The sequence below is a fragment of the Tasmannia lanceolata genome, unplaced genomic scaffold (assembly GCF_043159265.1).
Source record: "Tasmannia lanceolata isolate RefF3 unplaced genomic scaffold, GAP_Taslan_0.1 ptg000003l, whole genome shotgun sequence".
Classification (NCBI taxonomy): Eukaryota; Viridiplantae; Streptophyta; class Magnoliopsida; order Canellales; family Winteraceae; genus Tasmannia; species Tasmannia lanceolata.
Window position 1 is genome coordinate 11,876,062 of NW_027518680.1, and position 21,859 is coordinate 11,897,920.

General features: G+C 39.0%; 1 protein-coding gene and 1 long non-coding RNA gene across 2 annotated transcripts; one reads left to right on the forward strand and one right to left on the reverse strand.

Moving 5' to 3' along the window:
• Positions 1 to 3,125: 3,125 nt before the first annotated feature.
• On the reverse strand, positions 3,126 to 20,528 carry LOC143861267 (uncharacterized). The gene is made up of 3 exons (XR_013239945.1): positions 20,205 to 20,528; positions 4,514 to 4,617; positions 3,126 to 3,263 (listed from the first exon to the last, which is right to left on the reverse strand). It is a non-coding gene; the product is annotated as an uncharacterized LOC143861267 (long non-coding RNA).
• On the forward strand, positions 12,174 to 16,996 carry LOC143858706 (uncharacterized). Its single transcript, XM_077369426.1, has 6 exons — positions 12,174 to 12,495; positions 12,743 to 12,842; positions 13,764 to 13,890; positions 15,972 to 16,296; positions 16,395 to 16,496; positions 16,597 to 16,996. The coding sequence occupies exons 1-6, from the start codon at positions 12,174 to 12,176 to the stop codon at positions 16,608 to 16,610; spliced, it is 990 nt and encodes a 329-aa protein (XP_077225541.1). The 3' UTR covers positions 16,611 to 16,996.
• Positions 20,529 to 21,859: the final 1,331 nt, after the last annotated feature.

A 21,859-nucleotide genomic window follows, 5' to 3' on the forward strand; every position in this document is an offset into this window, starting at 1 on the left:
TAAGTACATTGGTCGTTTTGTTGTTAGAAGAGAGAGAGAGAGGCCCTAAACTTCCACGTCAGGTAATAGGGAAATTTTGCAGAAAAAGATTAAGATTTTAGCATGGAAGTGGGACATCAACCGACAGAAGTTCAACTGGATGCCCACAAAAAAAGAAAAAGAAAAGTTCAACTGGTTTTGATGAAAATAAATATTTTTCCATATATTTTCTGCAGCAAGTACGTCAAGTGAAAGGGTCCTTCATTTTGATGAATGTTAATAGAAGTAGAAGGAAAGTAAAATGACATAATTTTCCAAGTAAAAACAAAGTTGAAGCAAAAATCCAATTTACTTTCCCTTCTCTTCATCTGGGAGGAAACTCAATCGGCTATTATTTAAAAAGTCCTCGTACACAAGAAAAGTAGAATGCATGGCAGCCCTCTTTCCTTTCCTACACAAGCACTAAGCACTATTTGGGTGGCAAATGGAGGATGTTTGGATCTAGTGAAAAACATTAAATAGTATTTTCCATGGAAAAAATATTTCGTGTAAAATGAAATATTCATTTTCCATGAAAAAATTACAAATATCCAAACAGCCCCTTTCTTCTTTTCTCCCTTGCCATTTTTACTGCAAGTAGTTTTTGAAAGTCTAACCTCTGTTGCAATAGAATCATTGGCCAATCACTTTTCTTGAGTGGCTGAGTTTTTAACCAAAAAGGGAACATTGTTGATCCACCAAACAGTGACCTAGTTGTTGGGCGACTAACACGTCCCGAGGGAGGTCAGATCACCTCTTAAAAGTTATGATTGATTCTACTTCAAAGAGAAGAAACAAAGATTGGCACAACAACAACCATGGTACATGAACCAACTCTCTAGTTGTAGTCCAATTTGGTGAGACTCCCACAGACTAAGTATTTGTGTTAGGGATGTCAACTGCCAAAGACAATGGCTAATTTTATGAGCTAAAGTTGTGATCTGATCAGGCCAAGGTTGGTTGGTTAGCTATAATTGAGCCTATGACCTCAAGGTTATTGAGAAATCTGCCTGGTAAAATCAAATCCAATCGTTCAAAAAAAAAAAAATAGGATGGTAAAAATAAAAGCAAGCCACAAGATGATTACGAGTTTTACGTGGTTCAGCCAAGATGCCTTCGTCCACTATGAGAAAAAGTAAAATCTAAGGATTATAACATGATTAACCTGAAACCCACGAACCTCACCCCTAACCTTTCTTCACAAACCACGACCACACACAAGAGAACCTAAAAAGACCCATCTCTCCCCCTTTCTCTTTTACTCTCAACTCATGCCCCAAAAGAAAACCCACTCCCTTTTTGCCTTTTGTAGCCTCCTCATAGCCGCCCAACTTGAACGAGTTATTACGAAGCTTTTATATCTTAGGTTTTCCAAAACCTAAAAAGCTCTTGCTTAGTTTGGATTCCCTTGAGAAACAATACACTTCCAACAAAGGTTATGGTACAAAGCCTAGTTTGGATTCCCACTAAACCTTGAGAAACAATACACTTCCAACAAAGGTTATGGTACAAAGCCTCAACCAATTGAGATAAAGACCCAACCATTATAATCACCATGCAACTCCACATACTCTCATAAATTATATAAAAATAATAACCTTGAGTATAATCTCTCAGCCAATCCCTCTTTTACATATTACCCAAGTAAAAAAGGGGCAAATATATCACTTCCCTTACCCAAAAGCACCAAATCTATCAAAAAATGCCAAATCTACATTTTTCATAGTTTTGTTTCAAATATATAGCTTTTTGATATTTTAACCATGAGGAATATATTTCTAATTAATAGATGAGGAAACAGTTTGTGAGCTGCTCAAATAAGAGCTCACAAACCATTGGGGGGGGGGGGGGGGGGGGCGCACTTTTTTGGAGGATCCAAAGCATTCATTTGGAAGGCCCTTCCATAGATAGGGTGTGTACCAAAAATCAGCCCTATAGGATCATCCTAACCCTGCTATTTATGGAGGGGGAAAATGGGCAGAAACATGGACACAGAGTGTCTGCCCATTTTCCCCTCCACCTTCGATTAGGTTAGGATGATCCTATAGGACTGATTTTTTGTATACACTCTATCCATGGAAGGGCCTTCCAAATGAATGCTTTGGATTCCCGCAAAAATGTAGCCCCCCCTATGGTTTGTGAGCTCTGCTCAGATAAGCTAAGCTTATCTCAGCAACTGCTCAAAAACCATTTCCTCTTAATAGATATGCATAAATTTCCTATATTCAAAGTAAAATGGGAGTAAAAACAAATTTTACGCCCATTTTACAATAAAAATTGAGCATAAAATTTGCTTTACGTCCATTTTACATAGAAAGAAACAGAGCCTGAGTGGATTTTTGTTACTTAAAATAAGGTGTTTGTTAATGATGTGGACGTTTCGTCTTGATCATCCAACAAAGTGTTTCCGCCATGTATTATTCATCATGCAAAAATGGCATTGCTTAGATGTCCTTGGAATGTTGTTGAGATTCTCTCTCCCTTTACATTCCTTAGAATGTTGTTGAGAATCTCTCTCTCCAACTTAATTTCGAAAATCACCACATACAATGATAAGGGTATGTTTGGTTGGTAGCAAACATCTTTACGAAAGGGCTTTCTCAGACAAACCCTTTTTCTTTTCATTACTTTTGAAGAAAATATTTTTAACTTCTTTGTTCCTTTTCTTTTAGAAACAAATTTCTACTGTTTGGATGCTTGGTTACTTGAAGAAGGAAAATGAATACTTCACTTCTGCTGAGGGATATACTATGTCCCGTGTGGTGTCCACAGATAAACTAATGAGTTGTACATTAGTTAGTGATGATAGCCAAAAAAATTTAAAAACTTTAAGCTTTAAGGTGAAGCCTCCCAGTCATGTCGATCGAAAGATTTGAACTACTATTAGGACCCATTTGGATTTCAAGAAAAACATTTATAACAGGATTTTTCTAGGATTTTTTTTTTTTCTACCATTTAAAGGGAAATGATACGATTTTATAGTTAATTTAGAGGAATATCATCATAAATTGAAGCCTCTAAGTAAAAATTGAATAGGATTGGTTCAAGTTATCCTTTTTCATGTGTAGATAGAGTAGGCAATTTTGGAAATATTTTTCCTTTGACTGTTGGTGGATATTTGAAGTTTAGAGACTTTCTTTCTTAAGACAAAGGAAGCTGGGGATAATTAAACTTTGTATGGTTTTACCTCCACCCTGTTGGTCACCTGGAGGCTACCAAATCCCAATGAATTTGCTTTCATCTTGCTGGGAATAAAATAATAAAAAGCAATCATGCTTGTTTTGAAAACTATGATGCATGTCATGCATGCAATGTAAATGCATATTAATTGCATGCAATGTAAATGCATATTAATTCTTGCTAAAAATTGACTCTGGTCAATGGTTTAGGACAGAAGATGTTGGGACAAATTGGTGCGATGAATGATCAAATGGTGGAGATGCAAATAATCAAAGAAACGCAAAGAGAAACACAAAGAAAAAAATAGAATGCGGGTTAGAAATGGGAGGTGGGCAAGGCAAGCCAAAGCTTTCTCTTATAGACTTCAATTTCCCCACTTATGAAGGTGGCTACCAAGAAATAAGTTCAGAGCATACAATGCTTACGCCACCCGGAGTTAAAGACAACCAGTATGCCCGCAGTTGGAGGAAAAAATAGAAGAGTGAAAGAGGAGAGAATCATGTCGAAAATGAGAACCTAAGCCTTCTATTATAGAAGACAAAAGGACACGAAGGCAACCTTTCAAATGAAAGTACCCGTTCATTTGAAATAACTCTTTTGAATAATCAAAATGCCTTTCCACATTAAAAAGTGTCTTTTGAATGGAAATACCATGTCACAAAAACAAGTCGCATTGAAAACAGTCATTTTTAAACTTTAAAAAATAAAATATTTTGCAAATATCCACACGTAAGAAAATATGGCTAAGAGTTGAAAGATTGGTGCTTAATTGAATATGTAATTTGGTTCAGAAGATTAGGCTTATTAGAGAATTGCATTTTTCTTGGGGATTGGTCAAACTGGGATGAGGAGTGAAAACAAATATAAGCTCGTGGCTAAAATCTTTTGAAAACAACCAAGTTTATTCTCTTTTCACCCGCCACCTAAAACTATAGCTCAGGGCTAGGATTCATCATATCGAGAGAGGGAATGATCGATTAGGGAAATTTAAGAATAAGAAATTACAAGATGAACCGATTCCGATGTAAGGAATTGAGAAAGAATTAATTCTGGGATAAGGAATTGTAGAGATAAATAACGCTGGGTCAAGGAATAATATAGACAAATCAACTATGGGTTAAAGAATTGAGATAATATTAATTTCGGGATAGGGAATTCTAGAGATGGATAATTTTGTGTCAAGGATTTAAAAAGAACAAATCAAATTTGGGATAAGAGATTTCAAGGATAGACCAACAATCATTCTAGGTTATGGCTAAAACTTAGCCGCTAAAGATTAAAGAACTTTAAAAATAAGTAGTTAAAAAATAGTTACCTGAAAAGGTGGGCTCCTTTGGGGAGGGTGACTGCGGGGTGGAGGCCCATCAACCATCGCCAGGCACCCATGCTAGATTGTGGGACAGAGGCAAAGCTACGACCCTGAAAATTAAATGGAATTATCAGAAGCAAGATGGGTCTCCTCTACAGCGCCTTCAACCATGAGTCCATGATACCTCCATCTAGAAAAAAATTGAATTACTTGCAGATTTAGTAGCTTCTATAAACTCTGATGGTTTGTTTTCGTAGCATATTCAATAGAATTCAGCATGCACACTTTCACTGGTTTGTTAGGTACAGAAATGTTAGCTTATCAACAGAATGCTCATCTTCATCTGAAAATGCAAAATGATTATTTATGTAAGAAGCTCATTATGAATTGAAAAACCCAAAAGTCTATTGTCAAAGTATAGAAGAATAAATAACGCCTTCTCCAACAGCTTAAGCTTTTGGAGTAACTGGTCGTTTCACATGGTTCAGAGCAAAGGTCCTGAGTTTTTTGTTTTTTTTTTTTTGGAAAATTAACAAAATTTTATTGATGAAAATCAGGGACAAGATGTCCCATTACAGAAACAGTATCAAAGACACAAAATGTCTACAGTGTAACCAAAGAATCACTACAAGTGACATTTATTCCCGCAGCGACTACTCCCTCCCTGGCCAAAGTATCAGCCGAAGAGTTGGCCGTTCTACTACGATGTACGAGAGTTGGATGAATACGCCTCACAAGGTCCCGAATTTCATCGATGATGAAGTTTAATCTCCACGGCCCACCGCCTTGATTCCCGGCCCAAGCAATAACATTCGAAGAGTCCCCCTCCACTATCAATGGACCCATATTATGGTTAGCATAGCATCGAAACCCAAAAAGCAGTCCCCTCGCCTCAGCCTCGTTAGCGTCACATGTAGCCGCTGGTCGAGAGTACGACATTATTGTTCTGCCTGTGGAGTCACGGATTAGACCGCCAAAGCCAGCCGGCCCGGGATTTCCAAAAGAACTCCCATCAAAATTAAGCTTTAACCATCCCTTCGCAGGAGCGATCCATTGCGGGGTAAAAGAAGCCCGAGATATTCTCTCGTGTATCAGAACGTTCCATTTTCTTAATGCAATGCCTGTGGAGTAAATTAGTTTTCCTTTAGCCTTTGCCCATGCAATGAGAGATAGCCATATGTCGAGGGTAATGTGCCTCCAATGCCTAGCTTTATCGGAGAATACCCTGTTATTTCGTTCCTTCCATTAGTGCCATATAACTGCAAACGGTAAAGCCTTCCATAAATGTTCACCCAGACAGTCGTGAAAAGCACTCCACCAGTTCAAGATAGTGTCAGTAATTTCCTTCTGATTTGCCCATGGGACCCCAAAAAACCTGAACATAGCATTCCATATATGATACGAGTACGAGCAATGCAAAAATAAGTGGTCGATGGTCTCCTCCGCCTCACAGCAAAGAACGCTCCTACTGGCAAGCTGAAAACAGTGTTGCTGTAAACGTTCGTAAGTGTTGATACACTTATGCAATACAGTCCAGGCAAAGGCCAAAATCCAAGGCGGTATTGATAGACGCCATATTTGTTTACAACGGGAATCATCGCCTTCCTCGTTACTAAGTTGTTGATAGAACGAACGAACCGAAAACCCACCCTTCGAATCCGGTTGTGACAAAATTCCATCCTCCTCATACGGTAGTAAGTAACAGTCCTCAAGAAGGCAAAGAAGATCTGTGTAGCTGTTTAGTTCAACATCTTTAAGATTTCTCCGCAACTTAATGTCCCACACTAATTTCCCGGACTCACCCCTTCAACTATAATTTTCAGCCATCGAAGCTTGAAGGTTAATTGCCAGCCGGTACAAATCCGGAAATCTCTCCATTAATGCTTGCCTACCAAGCCAAACATCCAGCCAGAAACGTTAATTCATACCTTCCCCAACTTTAAATCGGGCATGAGGTACGAAAGCTTCCCGAACAGAACTAATAGAGTTCTAGACTCCAGAACCCGCTCCCGGCACATTCAGTCTCCCCAATTACTCCGTATTTCCCCCCCAATGATATTGCGCCACAGTGCATTTTTCTCGGATCCAAAACGCCACAGTGCAAAGGTCCTGAGTTCAAACCTCCTTGATGTCAAAAATTCACATGCAATGGTAAACCCAAAAGTGGGGCCACATGTGCCACGTGTAGGCCAACCCAAAGAAAGAGGGGCCACACATGAGGGGGAGTGTCAAAGTATAAAAGAATATATAACGCCTTCCCCAACAGCTTACGCTTTTGGAGTAACTGGTCGTTTCATATCTATAAATAAAACAGCACATGTTCTACATGATGTCTTAGCTACTACTTGGAACATTAATCTTAAGGCAGAAGGAAAAGAATAGGATCCCAACTGTAGAAAAAAAGGAGCGGATTGGGTTTATAATTGCTAAGCATGAAGTTTGAATCCCTGAATTCACAGTTACACACTCGAGATAATCACCTCTACAACAAAGCAAAGCCTCAACTTCTGCTTGACATCAATTCACCCAATTCATTCATAAAGAATTTGTTAGCACGGTAGGATTTGTTCAGTTCACAAAAAAAAAGCAGGGTAGGATTTGTTAGTGGCAGTGGATAAAACCAAGCACGCCGAAGTGCCATGAGTAAATGACTTCCTTTAGAATGATATGTCTATTATAAGACAATTTTGTTTTTTTCCTTCTTGAGATATGGATGATTTTTCTTTTTCTTTTTTTTGGAATGCGAACATTATTGAGGAGCACAAAGTTTAAACCTTGAATATTTACCACTATAGTAAAGACTCAATTGCATTCTACATGAATTTAGACCACTTCACTCATGAAGAAATCTTTAGCATGGCATACGAAAAAATTCAGAATCATAGCCTAACATACAACATGTTGCAGTGAACTATAATAAAATTTTCAGCCAAAACATTATGTTGATTTAAGAAGCATGTATTGCTTGGATGTTTCTTATTTTGTAAATTTAAATCATTCATCTGTAACAATAAAAAAAACTATAGGTTATTGAAATTTCATATTAAAAAATCAAAGAGATTAAAAATGATATAAAAAAAAGGAAAAGGAAGAACGAACCAAATTTAATATCACAAGGATGCATTGTGCAGCTTGGTGCACCAATAAAATATCAAATTGCATGAACTTAGGAACCCATGATTTTTCTCCAATCGAAAATAGCATGAGAAAGAAGTTGCATCACTGTTATTAGGACGTGTTTGGCAACCAAGAAACCTTTTTTCATAGAATATGAGCTTACCATGTGTAGAGAGAGGGCTGAGGAAACTGGGAGAGGGAAAGAATTGGGAGGGCATGAGTGAGACAATGGTGTGAAGTGGCTGAAATATAAGGAAAACAAAAAACTCTATTGGGACTAGAGTTTTTCTTTGCCCCGTTTTTCAGCTATTTCTCACCCTCTCCTCACTCATGCCTTCTCGATTCTCTCCCTCTCCCACCCTCATTGTCCCTCTCCCACCACTTGATAAATTAGCATTCCATGGAAAAAACTGTCACTGCTGCCAAACATGGCCTAGGTGTATGAACCAACCTTAGAAGGTCATACTAGATTACCACTGCTAATGATTTTTCTTATTTTAATATGTAAAGCATAGGAATGATAGTTCATAACTCCAGGCTGATAACCTGTGGCAAAAGCATGAAGTTACAGGTTTTACAATCCATCTTTCCTATTCTATGACTAATCTAACAAAAATATCTATTTCATAAACAAATTCATTAGAAATCGTCACAAAACCCCATCAATTATAATTATAAACATCAAATCTAAAATAATAAGAGAAGATGTAAAAAAAAATTTGAATGATCGCCGATTTTATCGCAAATGAGACCAAGATGGTCAAAATACAAAAGAGGAAAGCAACAAAGAAGCGGAAAAATACAAAAAACTACAACAGAGAGTCACGGGGGAAGAGAGTCAAATAAAGCCAAAGACTCTTTTGACACCCCTAATCCAGCCAAGCTATCCGCCCCCTCATTTGCCGATCAACGAACATGCTTAAAAACTAATGATGAAGACCTCATACAAACGAACATCTCATCAAAGAATCTATCGAACCTCCAAGGATGCTTTTGGACCCCTTTTAGCCACTTAATGACATTTAAGGTGTCCCCCTCAACCACCACACTCCCCACTCTATTTGATGCCAAATGTTTACTGCCCTGATGAGCTGCACGAACCTCGGCCTCCGTAGCATCCGCCTCCCCAATAGGTCCCGCAAATGCTCATACTATTTCCCCTTAATCATTTTTTAACCACCCCCCCCCCCCCAATTCCGGCCGGGCCCGGATTACCCATACTTGATTCATCAAAATTTAACTTGAGGAAGCCGGTTGGCGGAAGATCCCAATTTTGGGCTACTTTTTACTTCTTTTCCACACTCCAATATACTTCTTTCCAACATTCCCAATGGTCATATGCGGATACAAATCTGAAAAATGGAAGAGATTTCACCAAAGAGATTGTAAGGGAGATTACTTTAATGAATAGGAATGCGGGGCCCCTCGAATACCCTTTGAATAGTCTCGCGTTTCTTTTCTTCCAAAGGACCCAAATTGTAGCTAGTAGAGAAACATTCCACAAAATTTTCCCGTTTTTTCTTCCAAGGGACCATCGACCACCCATGAAGGAGCTTGATGAGGGTGTCAACGAAAACCCAATGTATTTCAAACCGATTTAGAAGCTTGCTCCAAACCTCCTTAGCCACTTTGCAATGAAGAAGAAGGCATCTAGCTGATTCTCCCGCCTCTATGGATAAGGCACAATGATCTATGATTATCATTTTCCTCTTTCTCAAGAAATCCACCGTCTTAAGCCTTCCAAGACAAGCCGGCCATCCAAAGACACCGACTCTAGGAGAAGCTTGGATTGTCCACACTTTGGCGATTTTTGCATACACGAGGCATAGCACTAGTTGATGGTAGAAAGACTTTACAGTGAAGTCTCTCGGTGCTTCTCCAGGTCACTGGGTATCAGAGGATAGGTTCAGACGCTTGGGCAGGACAATTTGGAGGGACATCCTAAGCTTTAGACATTTGTTTGAGGCTGGCATCAGGTTTAGAGTGTATGAAGGGGATAGGATTCGGTTTTCGTTGGACAAATGGTATTCGAATCAGACTCTCAAAGACATGTTTCTGGAGTTGTTCGTAATGGCAGTAAACAAGGATGGGTTTGTAAAGGACCACATGGAAAAAAGGGGGAGGTAAGGTGGTTTGGAATCCGTTATTTAGAAGAAATCTTTTTGATTGGGAGATCACATCCATCGCTAGGCTTTTGGAAGTGCTTGAAGAGGGATATATAAAGCAAGATGGGGAAGCTGTAAAAATTACTAACCACTCTAATTCTTGGCAATCTGCATGAGGCTTCAAACAGAAATAAAGACTTTTATTAATAAACATGTAACCTACATTCATGATCAATACAATACAACCAAACCTAGAGGATAAAAATACATTATGACTAAAAGTTTACTCCTAGTACTCGCTCTCTGACTGTTAGGAATGAATATAACTCCTCAATAATTGAATAGAATTCCCAACAAAAGGAACACTAAAATGAACACGGTTGTAATAACATCTCTTACCGCTTGATAAACTAACATTCCATGGAAAAAAGTTTCATGGTTGCCAAACATGGCCTTAATGTATGATTCCCAAGGATAACACATATGAATACTTCAAGAGGCCATACTTAACTAGAATAAATTTTTTTAAGAGAAAAATCGGCGCCAGTCCGTACCTTTGGAAACAATTGACGAAACTAATTGTGTAATAGACATTTTCTCGAACAGGTGAAATGAATTAACTTATGAGAAAAAACCAGTGGCAAAAAGAAAAATCACTTTGCCACAATCAAACACCCTCCTTTGGAGTGGGAAAGTTCATTTGCCTAACTTGTGGCTTCTTTTTTGATTGGGTACTTCGAGTGAAACGTGGGCAGGAAAAAATGTCTTAAGAGACGAGAAATTTAAAGAAATGAGACTAATTTCGAACGAGCATTTTCTCAAACAGGTGAAACTTGAAAATTAGGTATTGGGGGAGTATACAATATGTTCTACAACACATTTGTTTTGCATGTGGAATAAAATATAGTATAGCTTCTTGTTCATTTATCTACAAAAATATCGATTGAAATCCCTTTATAGAGAACAACTAGAAATTACAACCATGTCATATGTCTTGCTTTTAAAAACAAGGAATTTAATGAAGTCTACTGCAATTTTCTCTACATGTTTCTTTGTACACAACTTCTTGTTATCGTTATTGACAGAAAATTACACCAAAATCTTTTTCTAGAGCCTATTTTTTAGAAATCACGAACATGTTGCTATACATTTGTATCAAATACGCAAACCTTTTTTCTTCTCTCGTCATTAGATAGTTCAGAAAGGGACAAAAGGATGATGTAAACAGAGCCACGAAGGAGCTTACCCATGACCAATTTCCCACGAATCCATCAACATCTAATGGCTACATCTTTCCTGGTGGAGATGTCAGCCCTACAGGGACGGAGAAGGCATTTATTCAGCTTTAACAGGATAGGAAAAGCACGCATTTTACCAAGCCTTCTTCCTAACAACCACATTGTTGTGAAGGGATCACGTCTATGGTGCATTAATGTTCGTTGCAATCTTTGAATACACTTGTTATGTACTTCAAAGGCCCCCAAGCTGATGGAACGCGTAAAAGCTAGACCTTTTAAACCTGTACCCTATAAGGTTGGTTGTCACCTAGTCCCATACCTAGGCAGGCCCCAATTAGGACCGTTACAATCCACCACGTTTCTGCATCCGCTGTCCTCGGCTCAGTGACGACTTTCACTAGCCTTTTTCCAAGTAGCCCTTTCCATAGGTATCTGCGGCAGCACACTTTGTGGTAACATCACTCTGACGGCTTTCACTCTAGCCTTCTTTCCAGTTAGTCCTTTATAGGTAGTGCTCTCCACAAATTCCCATTCAGTGACTCGAACACATGATGTGGTTGCATCTCAAATACCAAATTTAGGTACCTAACTGTTAGGGGTAAAATCCGCTCCTCCTACGAGCACACTACGCTTGGCACTTGGGTAAAATAGGAAACCGAACTTGCCTCTCAAGATTACGAGTGCAAGTGGGGTTCTCCGTTTTTCTGAATTAGCAACACCGCTTAAGCGGGAAAGCGCTCCAAAGGGGAAGTCCCTATTAAAAACAGCTACCTCCTCATAAGGTCAGTCGACCAACTTAGAAACCTGTTCCCATTAGGAAACCTGGTACTTATCAAGATAGACATGGAAACTAACTCCATGGGAAGTCGACCAATGAGGGAAAACTCACACAAAGGCAAGTATCCTAAACTGCCTTGGACTCCTCTCCTATAAGTAGGCCCCCACGCTCAAAGGTATGCATCTTCACCAGCACTCAAGCATTACACTTTGCTTCTCTGTTCTCATATTGCTTGGTTTTCTCTCCGGTGTGCCGATTTCTAACTTGAGCATCGGAGTGGTCTCCCGGAGTCACAACGCCAAGACCCCTAACGCATTTCCTGTGAACATAGGTATATGACAGATTGGAGCTCTACCCTCCATTGATCGTGGAACCAGATTTCGGTATCAACAGATTGGCGCCGACTGTGTGACTCCTTGAAATTTAAGATGAAGAACGCCACAAATCGTCAGCCAAGCAACATCGTTATAAGGAGCCGGACCAATCAAGGCTCTGATTTAACACGAGTTCCTCCGCCAGGAGCAAACCAGCTTCCACAAGTGGAAGAGTCTCCATTGTCCACCACACCATTGCTGGCCAGACCTACCATGGAGCAATTCAACAATTTGTCTCGTCAGAGAAGGGGCATGACGGAGACGTTGCAATTCCTCATATGCAACATGAGAACTCTCCCGGTCGAACCACGCACCGTTCCTCCTCAGTCTATGTCGCAGTTTCCCAAAATGCAGCCCATACCCATTGATAGACCTGGCAAAAATTGACCCGGACCCGCGGGTTGACCCGGCCCGCCCGTAAATTCCGGGTCCGGGTCAAGATGTTGTGACCCGTTTCTATCGTGACCCGCGGGTCAACCCGGCCCGTCAAAACTGCGCGGGTCCGGGTGGACCCGCGGGTGCCCGCGGGTGCTCGTAAAAAACTAAACATAAAAAATAATGTCGTTTTTTTTTTCCCTTATAAAGTTATAAAGTCTCACTTTCACAAAAAAAAAAAAAAACAGGTCAAAAAACAGGTCGTTTCTTTTGGAGTTTTGGGTTTCTTCTCTTCTTCTTCAACCTCCAGAAGCGTCGCGGCGGCGCGGCGTCGCCACCTCTCCACAGGTACGGCTCTCTCTCTCTCTCTCTCTCTCTCTCTCTCTCTCTCTCTCTCTCTCGTGAATGAAGACAAAATCTGCTAAAAAGTGGGCATTTTGCAATGTGGGAGTCTTCCTTACAGAGTTACAGTTATGGATTTAAACACCAAAGTGGGCTCCACTAATCTCACGATCCAAACAATTCGTTTAAACACCAAGGACCCCAACTCTCCATTTTCCATTTTATTGATTTATTCTATGGGTGTGAAGGGGTCCATCTATGTTTTGATTCCAATATGCTCAAATTCTTTTCAGAGTACTTTATGCATCATACTTTCAGAGTCTGGGTCACAGACTCACAATCCAATTTGAATCAATCTTTGATTTTCCTTTTCTGGGTTTCCTTCTTTGATTTCTCCGTTCAATCTTTGATTATTCCTTACTTTGACGTCTTTATGTGATTTTCCTTTTTTGGGCATCTTTTGATTTTTTTTTCTTTTCCCATTTCCTGTAGCAACCTCTGCTTCTTGGACTGGAAATTTTTTATTCTTTGATTAGGTTTCAATATTTCTATTTTGGGTTTCTTTTGATTTTTTCCCCTTTCTATAGCAACCCCTTCTTCTTGGATTGGATATTTTTTATTCTTCAATTTGGTTTCAATATTTCTTTTACAATGGTCGCTTTGGTTTCGAAATTTCATCTAAATACCATTCTTCAATCTCTGATTTCTTTCTGTGATTTTCCTTTTTTGGGATTATTTTGCTTCTTTTTTCCTTCCAATAGCAACCCGGGCTATCGAGAAGGAAAAATCATATTGCCATTCCATTTGCTATAGCACACACGCCCACACGCAAACACAAACCCTAAGGTCAGAGAGAGAGAGAGAGAGAGAAATTTTCTGATGGATTTTGATGGTTGATTTTACTAAAAAGATATTGTGGAATTGCAGGGGAAAAGATGTTGAAGAAAGGGGATCTCAGCGTAGATCGATGCTGAGTTTTAGGGAAACAAAAGGGAACGCGTCCTTTGAATGTTCCCTTGCTGGATCCTGTGTTGCCTGTCACTATTCTGAGAAGGTATCTCACATAAGTTTCTGTATTGATTGCAATTTCTCTACATTTTCATTAAGGCCCTGTTTGGATTACAAGAAAAAAAAATATTTTTGCTGGAATTTTTTTACATGTGAGTGGTTGCTTCAATTTACACAAGAGAGCGGCTGCTTCAATTTACACAAGAGAGTGGTTGTTTTGGTTTATTTACATGTGATATCTCAATTGTCATTTAATTGTTTTTTTATTGTTTTGATAACATTTGTTCTAGCCCCATTCCATGTCGTCTTTGGGGCTTCTTTAATTGTTATTGTTATTACTTTATATCTTGGCAAGTCTATCTTGGCGACTCTATCTTGCTTCTATTGATGTTCACTTTTTTTTTTTTCTTTTTTTTTTTTCGATAATGCAGCTTCTCCTTTGATCATTAATGTCTGTCACTGAATATGAGTACCCCCGTAGATGTAAATGATGATAATGAGAATTTTCTTAATGATAGTACTGCAAGTAGAGTTTGTAAGAAGCGTAGAGCAATAATTTGGGATGAATATGAATCATACTTTGACGAGAACAAGAAAGAAAGGGCAAGATGTAAGTCGTGTAGTAAAAGTTATGCCGTTGGTAGTAGTAGTCATGGGACAAAGAATTTAATAGAGCACTACTCCAAGTGTCCAAAACGTGAAAATATGGATGTAGTACAGATGCATTTAAGTAATGAAATGCAATTGAGGGGTAAAAAATTATGTCAAGAGACATATCGTGAGAAGGTGGCCATTTCAATAATGAAACATAACTACTCTTTCTCAATGGTAGAGCATGAAGGCACTAGGGATGTTCACACGTATCTAAATCATGATGTGAAACCATATTGTAGAAATACCGCCAAAGCCGATTGTTTGAAAATATATAAGAGAGAGAAAGAAAAACTCAAACTTGCTTTGGAGAGGGTTCCCGGTAGGATATGTCTCACATCCGACGTATGGACATCTTGTACGACCGAGGGTTATATTTGCCTCACCGCTCACTATGTTGATGAGAAGTGGAATTTAAAAAGTAGGATTCTCAATTTTTGCCACTTACCTCCACCTCATAGTGGTGTTCTTTTGTCGGAGAAGATATTTCAATTCTTAAAGGAATGGGGGATCGAAAAGAAAAATTTTTCTCTAACTTTGGATAATGCATCTAGTTGCAACACTTTGGTTGAAATCTTAAAGAGCCAACTTCGAGTTCAAAGAGCTTTAGTATGTGAAGGTAGTTTTTTCCATATAAGATGTTCGGCTCATATTTTGAACCTCATTGTTCAAGATGGTTTGAATGTGGCTAATATTGCATTAAACAAGATCCGAGAAAGTGTTAAATTTGTTAAAGGATCCGAGGGTAGATTAGTGAAATTTGCGGAGTGTTGTGAAGTAGTGGGAGTGACGGGGTCAATGGGTTTGCGCATGGATGTACCGACAAGATGGAATGCCACTTTCTTAATGCTTGAGAGTGCCCTCAAACATCGTGAGGCTTTTGCACATTATGCTTTGATGGAACCGGGTTACAAGTATTGTCCAACAAGAGATGAATGGGAAAGGGGGGAGAAAATGCACAAATTCTTGAAGCCATTTTTTGATATTACAACTCTCTTATCGGGTTCCGAGTATCCAACAGCGAATTTATATTTCCAATGTGTGTGGAAAATTCATTTGCGCCTAAATGAAGAGATAGAGAGTGTTGATACTGTTATTAGTAGCATGGCACAAGAAATGAAACCAAAGTTTCTAAAGTATTGGGACTCTTATAGTGTTGTGCTTGCTATGGCCGTTGTGCTTGACCCTCGCTTCAAGATGAATCTTGTAGAATTTTGCTATAAGAAGATTGATGAAGACAATCACAAGGTGAAGGTGGATATTGTTCGAAGTTCATTGACTTATCTTTTTCAAGAATATGTTACCAAATGTCCCGTGGTAACTCCGAACCATTCTTTGGTGGAAAATAGGGGCGGTAGTAACAACGATGACAACATTAGTGTAAGTTTTCTTTTCCCCCTAAACACTTGTGGTAGTTTCTTTTTAAATTTTGTGTATTATTAATTTATTATTGACTTTCATATCTTAATAATGTAGGAATTTGATTATTATGAATATGATGGTGGAAATAGTAGCGCAAAAAAGTCCGAACTAGACCTCTATTTGGAAGAGCCAAAGTTCGATCGCAAACACTATGCAAACATGGATATTTTAGTGTATTGGAGAGACAACCATGCGAGGTATCCCGTTCTATCTATATTGGCGCGTGATCTCATGAGCATCCCCATAACAACCGTTGCTTCGGAGTCGGCTTTTAGTATTGGAGCCAAAGTTCTCACCAAATACCGAACTTCAATTCGACCGGAAAATGCCCAAGCGGTGATTTGCTCTAGAAATTGGTTGTTTGGTTATGAAATAGAAAGTAAGTTGCAATATTTGATTTACAGTACACAAATAATATTTAATCATATTCTTCTTATGTATTTTAATAAATTAATTATTTGTATTTGGTAAATGCAGGCGATGATCCAAGTGATGAGCAACTAGTGGTGCCATTATCCAAGAACCTGTTGGCGTCGGTGTCGAGAGAATCCACTACCACTAATGCCTTGGAAGTTGCAGGTAAAATATTTAGTTATATAGTTATATTGATGATAACAATGATGTATTGTGTTCATATGGCCCTTCATCATGTATTGTAAATGCCTATTTTTGTTCACAGGAACTATACCATGAGTAGCATGCCTTGGATAGGTTTCAACAAGACCATTGGCGAAAGCTTTAGGAGTATGATAATTTAAATGCGGCTTAAAGATGTGACTTCACTTTGTGAACTTTTCTGTTTCATTGTTTGTAAAATTCATTTTGTGGGTGTCTAAAACAGGGGCCAACATAGGCTAAACAGGGACTAAAACAGGGGCCAAAACAGCGGCCAAAACAGGGGCTAAACATGCGCCAAAACAGGGGCCAACAGGGTCTAAACAGAGGCTAAACAGCCCCTGTTTCAGGTGCTAAAACAGGAGCTAAACAGGGGCTGTTTGTCTTTTGATAATCATTTTATGGATGGATATTTGTCTTTTTTATTACAATGGATGGTTGGGTGCTAAACAGGGGCTGTTTGTCTTTTGATAATCATTTTATGGATGTATATTTGTCTTTTTTATTACAATGGATGGATATTTGTCTTTTTTATTACAATGGATAAAACATGGGTAAAAAACTAAAAATCCTATGATTGATTTCCATAGGATGATCCTAGCCCTCCAATCTGTAGAGGTTTCCATAAATAATAATATGCGATTCCTACATAGATTAGAGGGCTAGGATCATCCTATGGAAATGATTTTTTGGGTTGAACCTATTTATGTCATTGCCCATCACATGGACGGTTTGGATCATCCTATTACAGTGTGTAAAAAATAGGAAAAATGTAGGCATAAAAACAGGGAAAAAAATAACAGAAAGCGTGTAAAAAAAGGCAAAAAACCCGGGTGACCCGCGGGTCAACCCGGCCCGTACGGGCCGGGTGTGGGTCCAAGGTCCGCGACCCGTAAAATTTTCCGGGTCACTTTGACCCGGCCCGTTTGACCCGGACCCGTACGGGCCGGGTCAAATCCGGCCCGGCCCGCCCGTTTGCCAGGTCTACCCATTGAGTGAGACGAGGAAAAACGAGACCCTCCTGAGAGAAATCCTCATAATATCCGTCCTCCGAGGGACCTCGTGCCGTCTGCCTCCGTGACAAGTCCTGCACCACTACCAAATCATGACGCGGCAACTAATCCCTCAGCCCATAACGAAGCTACAATCGATCTGGCCCCCGCTAACCCTGTAGCACCAGATCTGGCTACAGCTCACCCTATCCCAGTAGATCCACTGATTGTAAATCTTCAACGTCAACTCCAGGAGGTGCAGCAGAAGATCAACGGACCGAAGAACAGAGATCTCCTTGATAAGTGGGAGGCCGAGATCGCTTCCCCATTTAATGCGGAAATTGCGTCGGCTCGAATGGATCCGAACTTTAAGATGCCCCGCCTTGAGTATTATGATGGCACCACAGATCCTCATCTTTCCATTGAACCATGGAACTTCACGGTGCTTCAGACGGGGTCATGTGTAAGGCCTTCTCCATCCTGAAGAGATCGGCAAAAAAATGGTACTCCAGACTGCGGCTAAACTCCATTGCCTCATTCCAGGAGCTCGATCGTGAGTTCATTGCGTACTTCGCCAACAACCGTCCTCATCAAAAGACTATCGATTCCCTCATAGCCCTTAGGCAGGATAAGAACGAGACCCTAAGGGACTACATAAGATGGTTCAACACTGAGCTATCGCAGATCAAGGATGTCAACCATGACATTCCCTTGCCGCCATAAAGATGGGAATCCACAACCACGTCCATAAGCTCTCTCTGTTAGTGAAGCCCCCTAAATCTCTTCGAGATCTCATGGCCAGAGCTGTGTTTTTTTTTTTTTTTTTTTTTTTGGAATGGCCTCATGGCCATAGCTGATAAGTACGTTAATCCCGAAGAAGCCTTATTTTGATGAAATCCAAGACAAGGTGGGGGAATCTTCGATTTCCATCAATCATGTTAGGCGGTCGGCTAATGATGTGGCTGACAGGCTAGCAAGAGTTAGGGTTTCCCAGGAGAGTGGAATTATTTGATTTTCTTCCACCTGGACTGCCTTCTCTCATTGCCTAGGATGAGGCTTACTGTTGTATTTTCTCTGTTCTTCTCTGTATTTGCTTTATTGTCCCTTTAGACCTCCTCAGTCTCTTCTTTTTTAATAAAATTTCTTACCATTAAAAAAAACAATATGTTCGGGTTAGAACTGTAGTTATCAATTTCACGTCATGTGGTTGCACCGCTTGATTGTTTAAAGGATTCATTAGCCGACCCCAACTAGTTTGGCATAAAGGTTTTGTTGAGTTGAGTTGAGTTGTGCGGTGCAACCGCTTGATTGTCCAATATATCATCTAGGTGCATGGATTTCAGAGATGGATTGTCCAATCACACTACGGAGCTAATGAAAGCTCTGTTATGAGGTTACAATTGCCATTGTGAAAGATCTATTATGAGCTCATAATTAACAGATTGAATCAATGTAAGGATTGTCAGTGTATATGCCTTTTGCAAAAGGTGGTGGAATGTGTAGTGATATTGTTGGGATAAATTGGTATGATGAATGATCAAATGGTGGAGATGCAAATAATCAAATAAAGAAACACAAAGAGAAAATAGAAAGAGGTATAGAAATGGGAGGTAGGCAACCAAGCCAAGGCTTTCTCTTAAAGACTTTAATTTCCCCACTTATGAAGGAGGCTACCAGGAAAGAAGTTCCGAGAATACCCTAAGCCTTCTTTTATAGAAGATAAATAGACATGAAGGCCCCTTATAAAATTAAATAACCATTTCATTTAAAATACATATCAAAATACTTTTTCACAACACAAGTGTCGTTCGAATGGAAATACTATTTCAGAAGGAAGCATCACTTTGAAAAAAATCATTTTTTTCTATTTTCAATAAATAAATTATTTTGAAAATACCCAACAGATATATCATATATAGATATTTTCACTCTTCTGATTTGCTGATATATCGAAAATATTCAAGAATATTTTATATCGCTACCAGAGGGGCTCCCAATATGGCCAATACATGAGGAACTTCCAACGCTGTAGTTTATCTCTTCTCTTGGTTTTATTTTCCATTATGATATTATCGTGAGTAGGGAAACATACTAAGTTATAGCATTACATTTTGGTCATTTTATACATTCTATTTTGAAGTTTAGCGCTATAAGGCAAACAGACTAGTTTAGGCAGTTTATATATCATACTCTTATAAAGCATGTATTACTATTGATTCTCTACTAAGTCTCTAGACTCAATTTTATCAGCCAAACGTGATTTTTGTTTCTAAAAACAAACATAATCAGAATTATAGTCTAATGCACCCTTAGGGCAAGTTTGGATCTAGGGAAAACAAAATTGTGGAAAATAATATATTCTTTGAAACTTCTTCATAGGTTTTTTGTCTAGATTTTCTTTTTCTATGATTTGGTTCACATACGTAAATTTTCCGCAATTTCAATTAATATTCTGGTGTTTTTTTCCCAATCAAAACAAAAACAGAAGCTCAAGATTCAACAAGTAAATGTAATGAGACTAGAGAATCAACATAAGAACATGTTTTTTTTCAAGTTTCTCAAAGGAATCTTCAATAGCAGATGCCATGATTTCTCATAAAATCCCTATCTATTTACAGAAGAATATCACCTAAAAATTCATATCTATTTACAGAATAATTCCTATCTATTCTGGAATTACCTTAACGCAATGTTTTGAAGATGGATTGGAGGGGGCATACGATCTGCTTTGAATCGTTGAAGAAGTTCTCAAAAATTAGGGTTCCAGAGAAACTGACAGGCTAGGGTTTTGGGATTAGAAAAACCCCTGATCTTGGAGGGTTTAAGAGGATCGCGAATGATGAATACAAGGAGTGAGTGAAATAATCGGGGTGACTGGGTTTTATTCTTTCCCACATTTCAAAAATGATTTGCTAAGGACCATCGCGGAAGGCATTTTGCGGATCGATTATTGCATGAGAGAGCGAGCAGCCACGTCAGGTGAGAATGGACGGCCGGCCCGTGAAATGCCTTTCGCGATGGTCACGAGAAAATCCCATTTCAAAATATATCTTATCAATTTATCATTAGCTAATCAGACGTTTGATTTTTTTTTAAGAGGAATTCTAGAGTGAAGGGAGCCCTCGAAAAAAAGAGGTGACAGGGAGAGACAAAACCCAAATTTAAGTAGTGTTTTCTTTCACCATTTTTTAGGGATTTCCCATCATCTCAAGTCTCTGTCACTCCCGCCTTCTCTGCCCGATAGCCAAGGTTTTAAATTTCGGTTTCGGTACCTATTTCGAAATTTGGTATCAAGCTTCGAAATTTGGGGCCGAAATTTTGTAACATTTTTTTTTAAATGCCATTTTCTCCGAAATTACAGAATTTTTGGCAAATTTCGGTTTCAGTCGAAATTTAAAACCATGCCCATAGCTAGCAAAAGGTGATCCGGCAAAAAAAAAAAACAGTTGGGAAAAGTTTAAGTTTAATACAGGCGATTTGCTAGGGTCCATCGCAAAAGGCATTTCGCGGCTGGTCTGTCGCATGTCAGACCAAACACCACTTGAATGAAGACAACCAATATTGGTTCAAGTAAACTTAACTTATTGAAAGAAAAAAAAAACGTAATAAAAAAACACATTTAAAATTGGGAAATGATATCAGAACTGCATTGTTTTAATAAGATGCGCAAATCATCTTGTCTTTTAGTATTTAAAGGACTTGTAAGAGCATTTGGAGGCCCTTTAAATACTAAACGACAAGATTGCTTTCACGCATTTTATTAAAACATTGCCGGTGCTGATATCATTTCCCTTAAAATTTTGTCATTTCCAAATTATAGCGGGATAAAGTTGAAAAATTGGCTAGAAAAAACATTTAATACGTTTAAATTCGTTTTAAATGTGTTTTAAACATTAACCTCGAAAAACATAAAAAAATTTTAATTGGAAAGGTAAGAAGAGGAATGCTAGACTGACCGGAACCCTTTCAAAAATGAAGTGAAAGGCAGTGAAAGGCCCCCTCACCGGCCGGACGTCACCATCCATACCTAAAATGACTGCAAAGTCCTAAAGAGGGCGGTGATGTTTGGCCAATGGGGGAGCCCTTTCATCTCATTTTTGCAAGGGCTCCCTTCAGTCTAGCATTCCTCAAGTTATAATCTGAGTATAAAACAAGTTTTTCTTTAAAAAAACCGTTTAAACCACGTTTTGCTGACTGTGCTCCGTCCATCTCTCAAAAGTGGGACCACAAATATTCCATGTAATTTTTCATGGTTACCAAACTTGCTATATGTGAAGAAATATTCAGTGAAAATTTCTTTCACGGTTGCCAAGCATTCCCTTACAAGATTTCTGT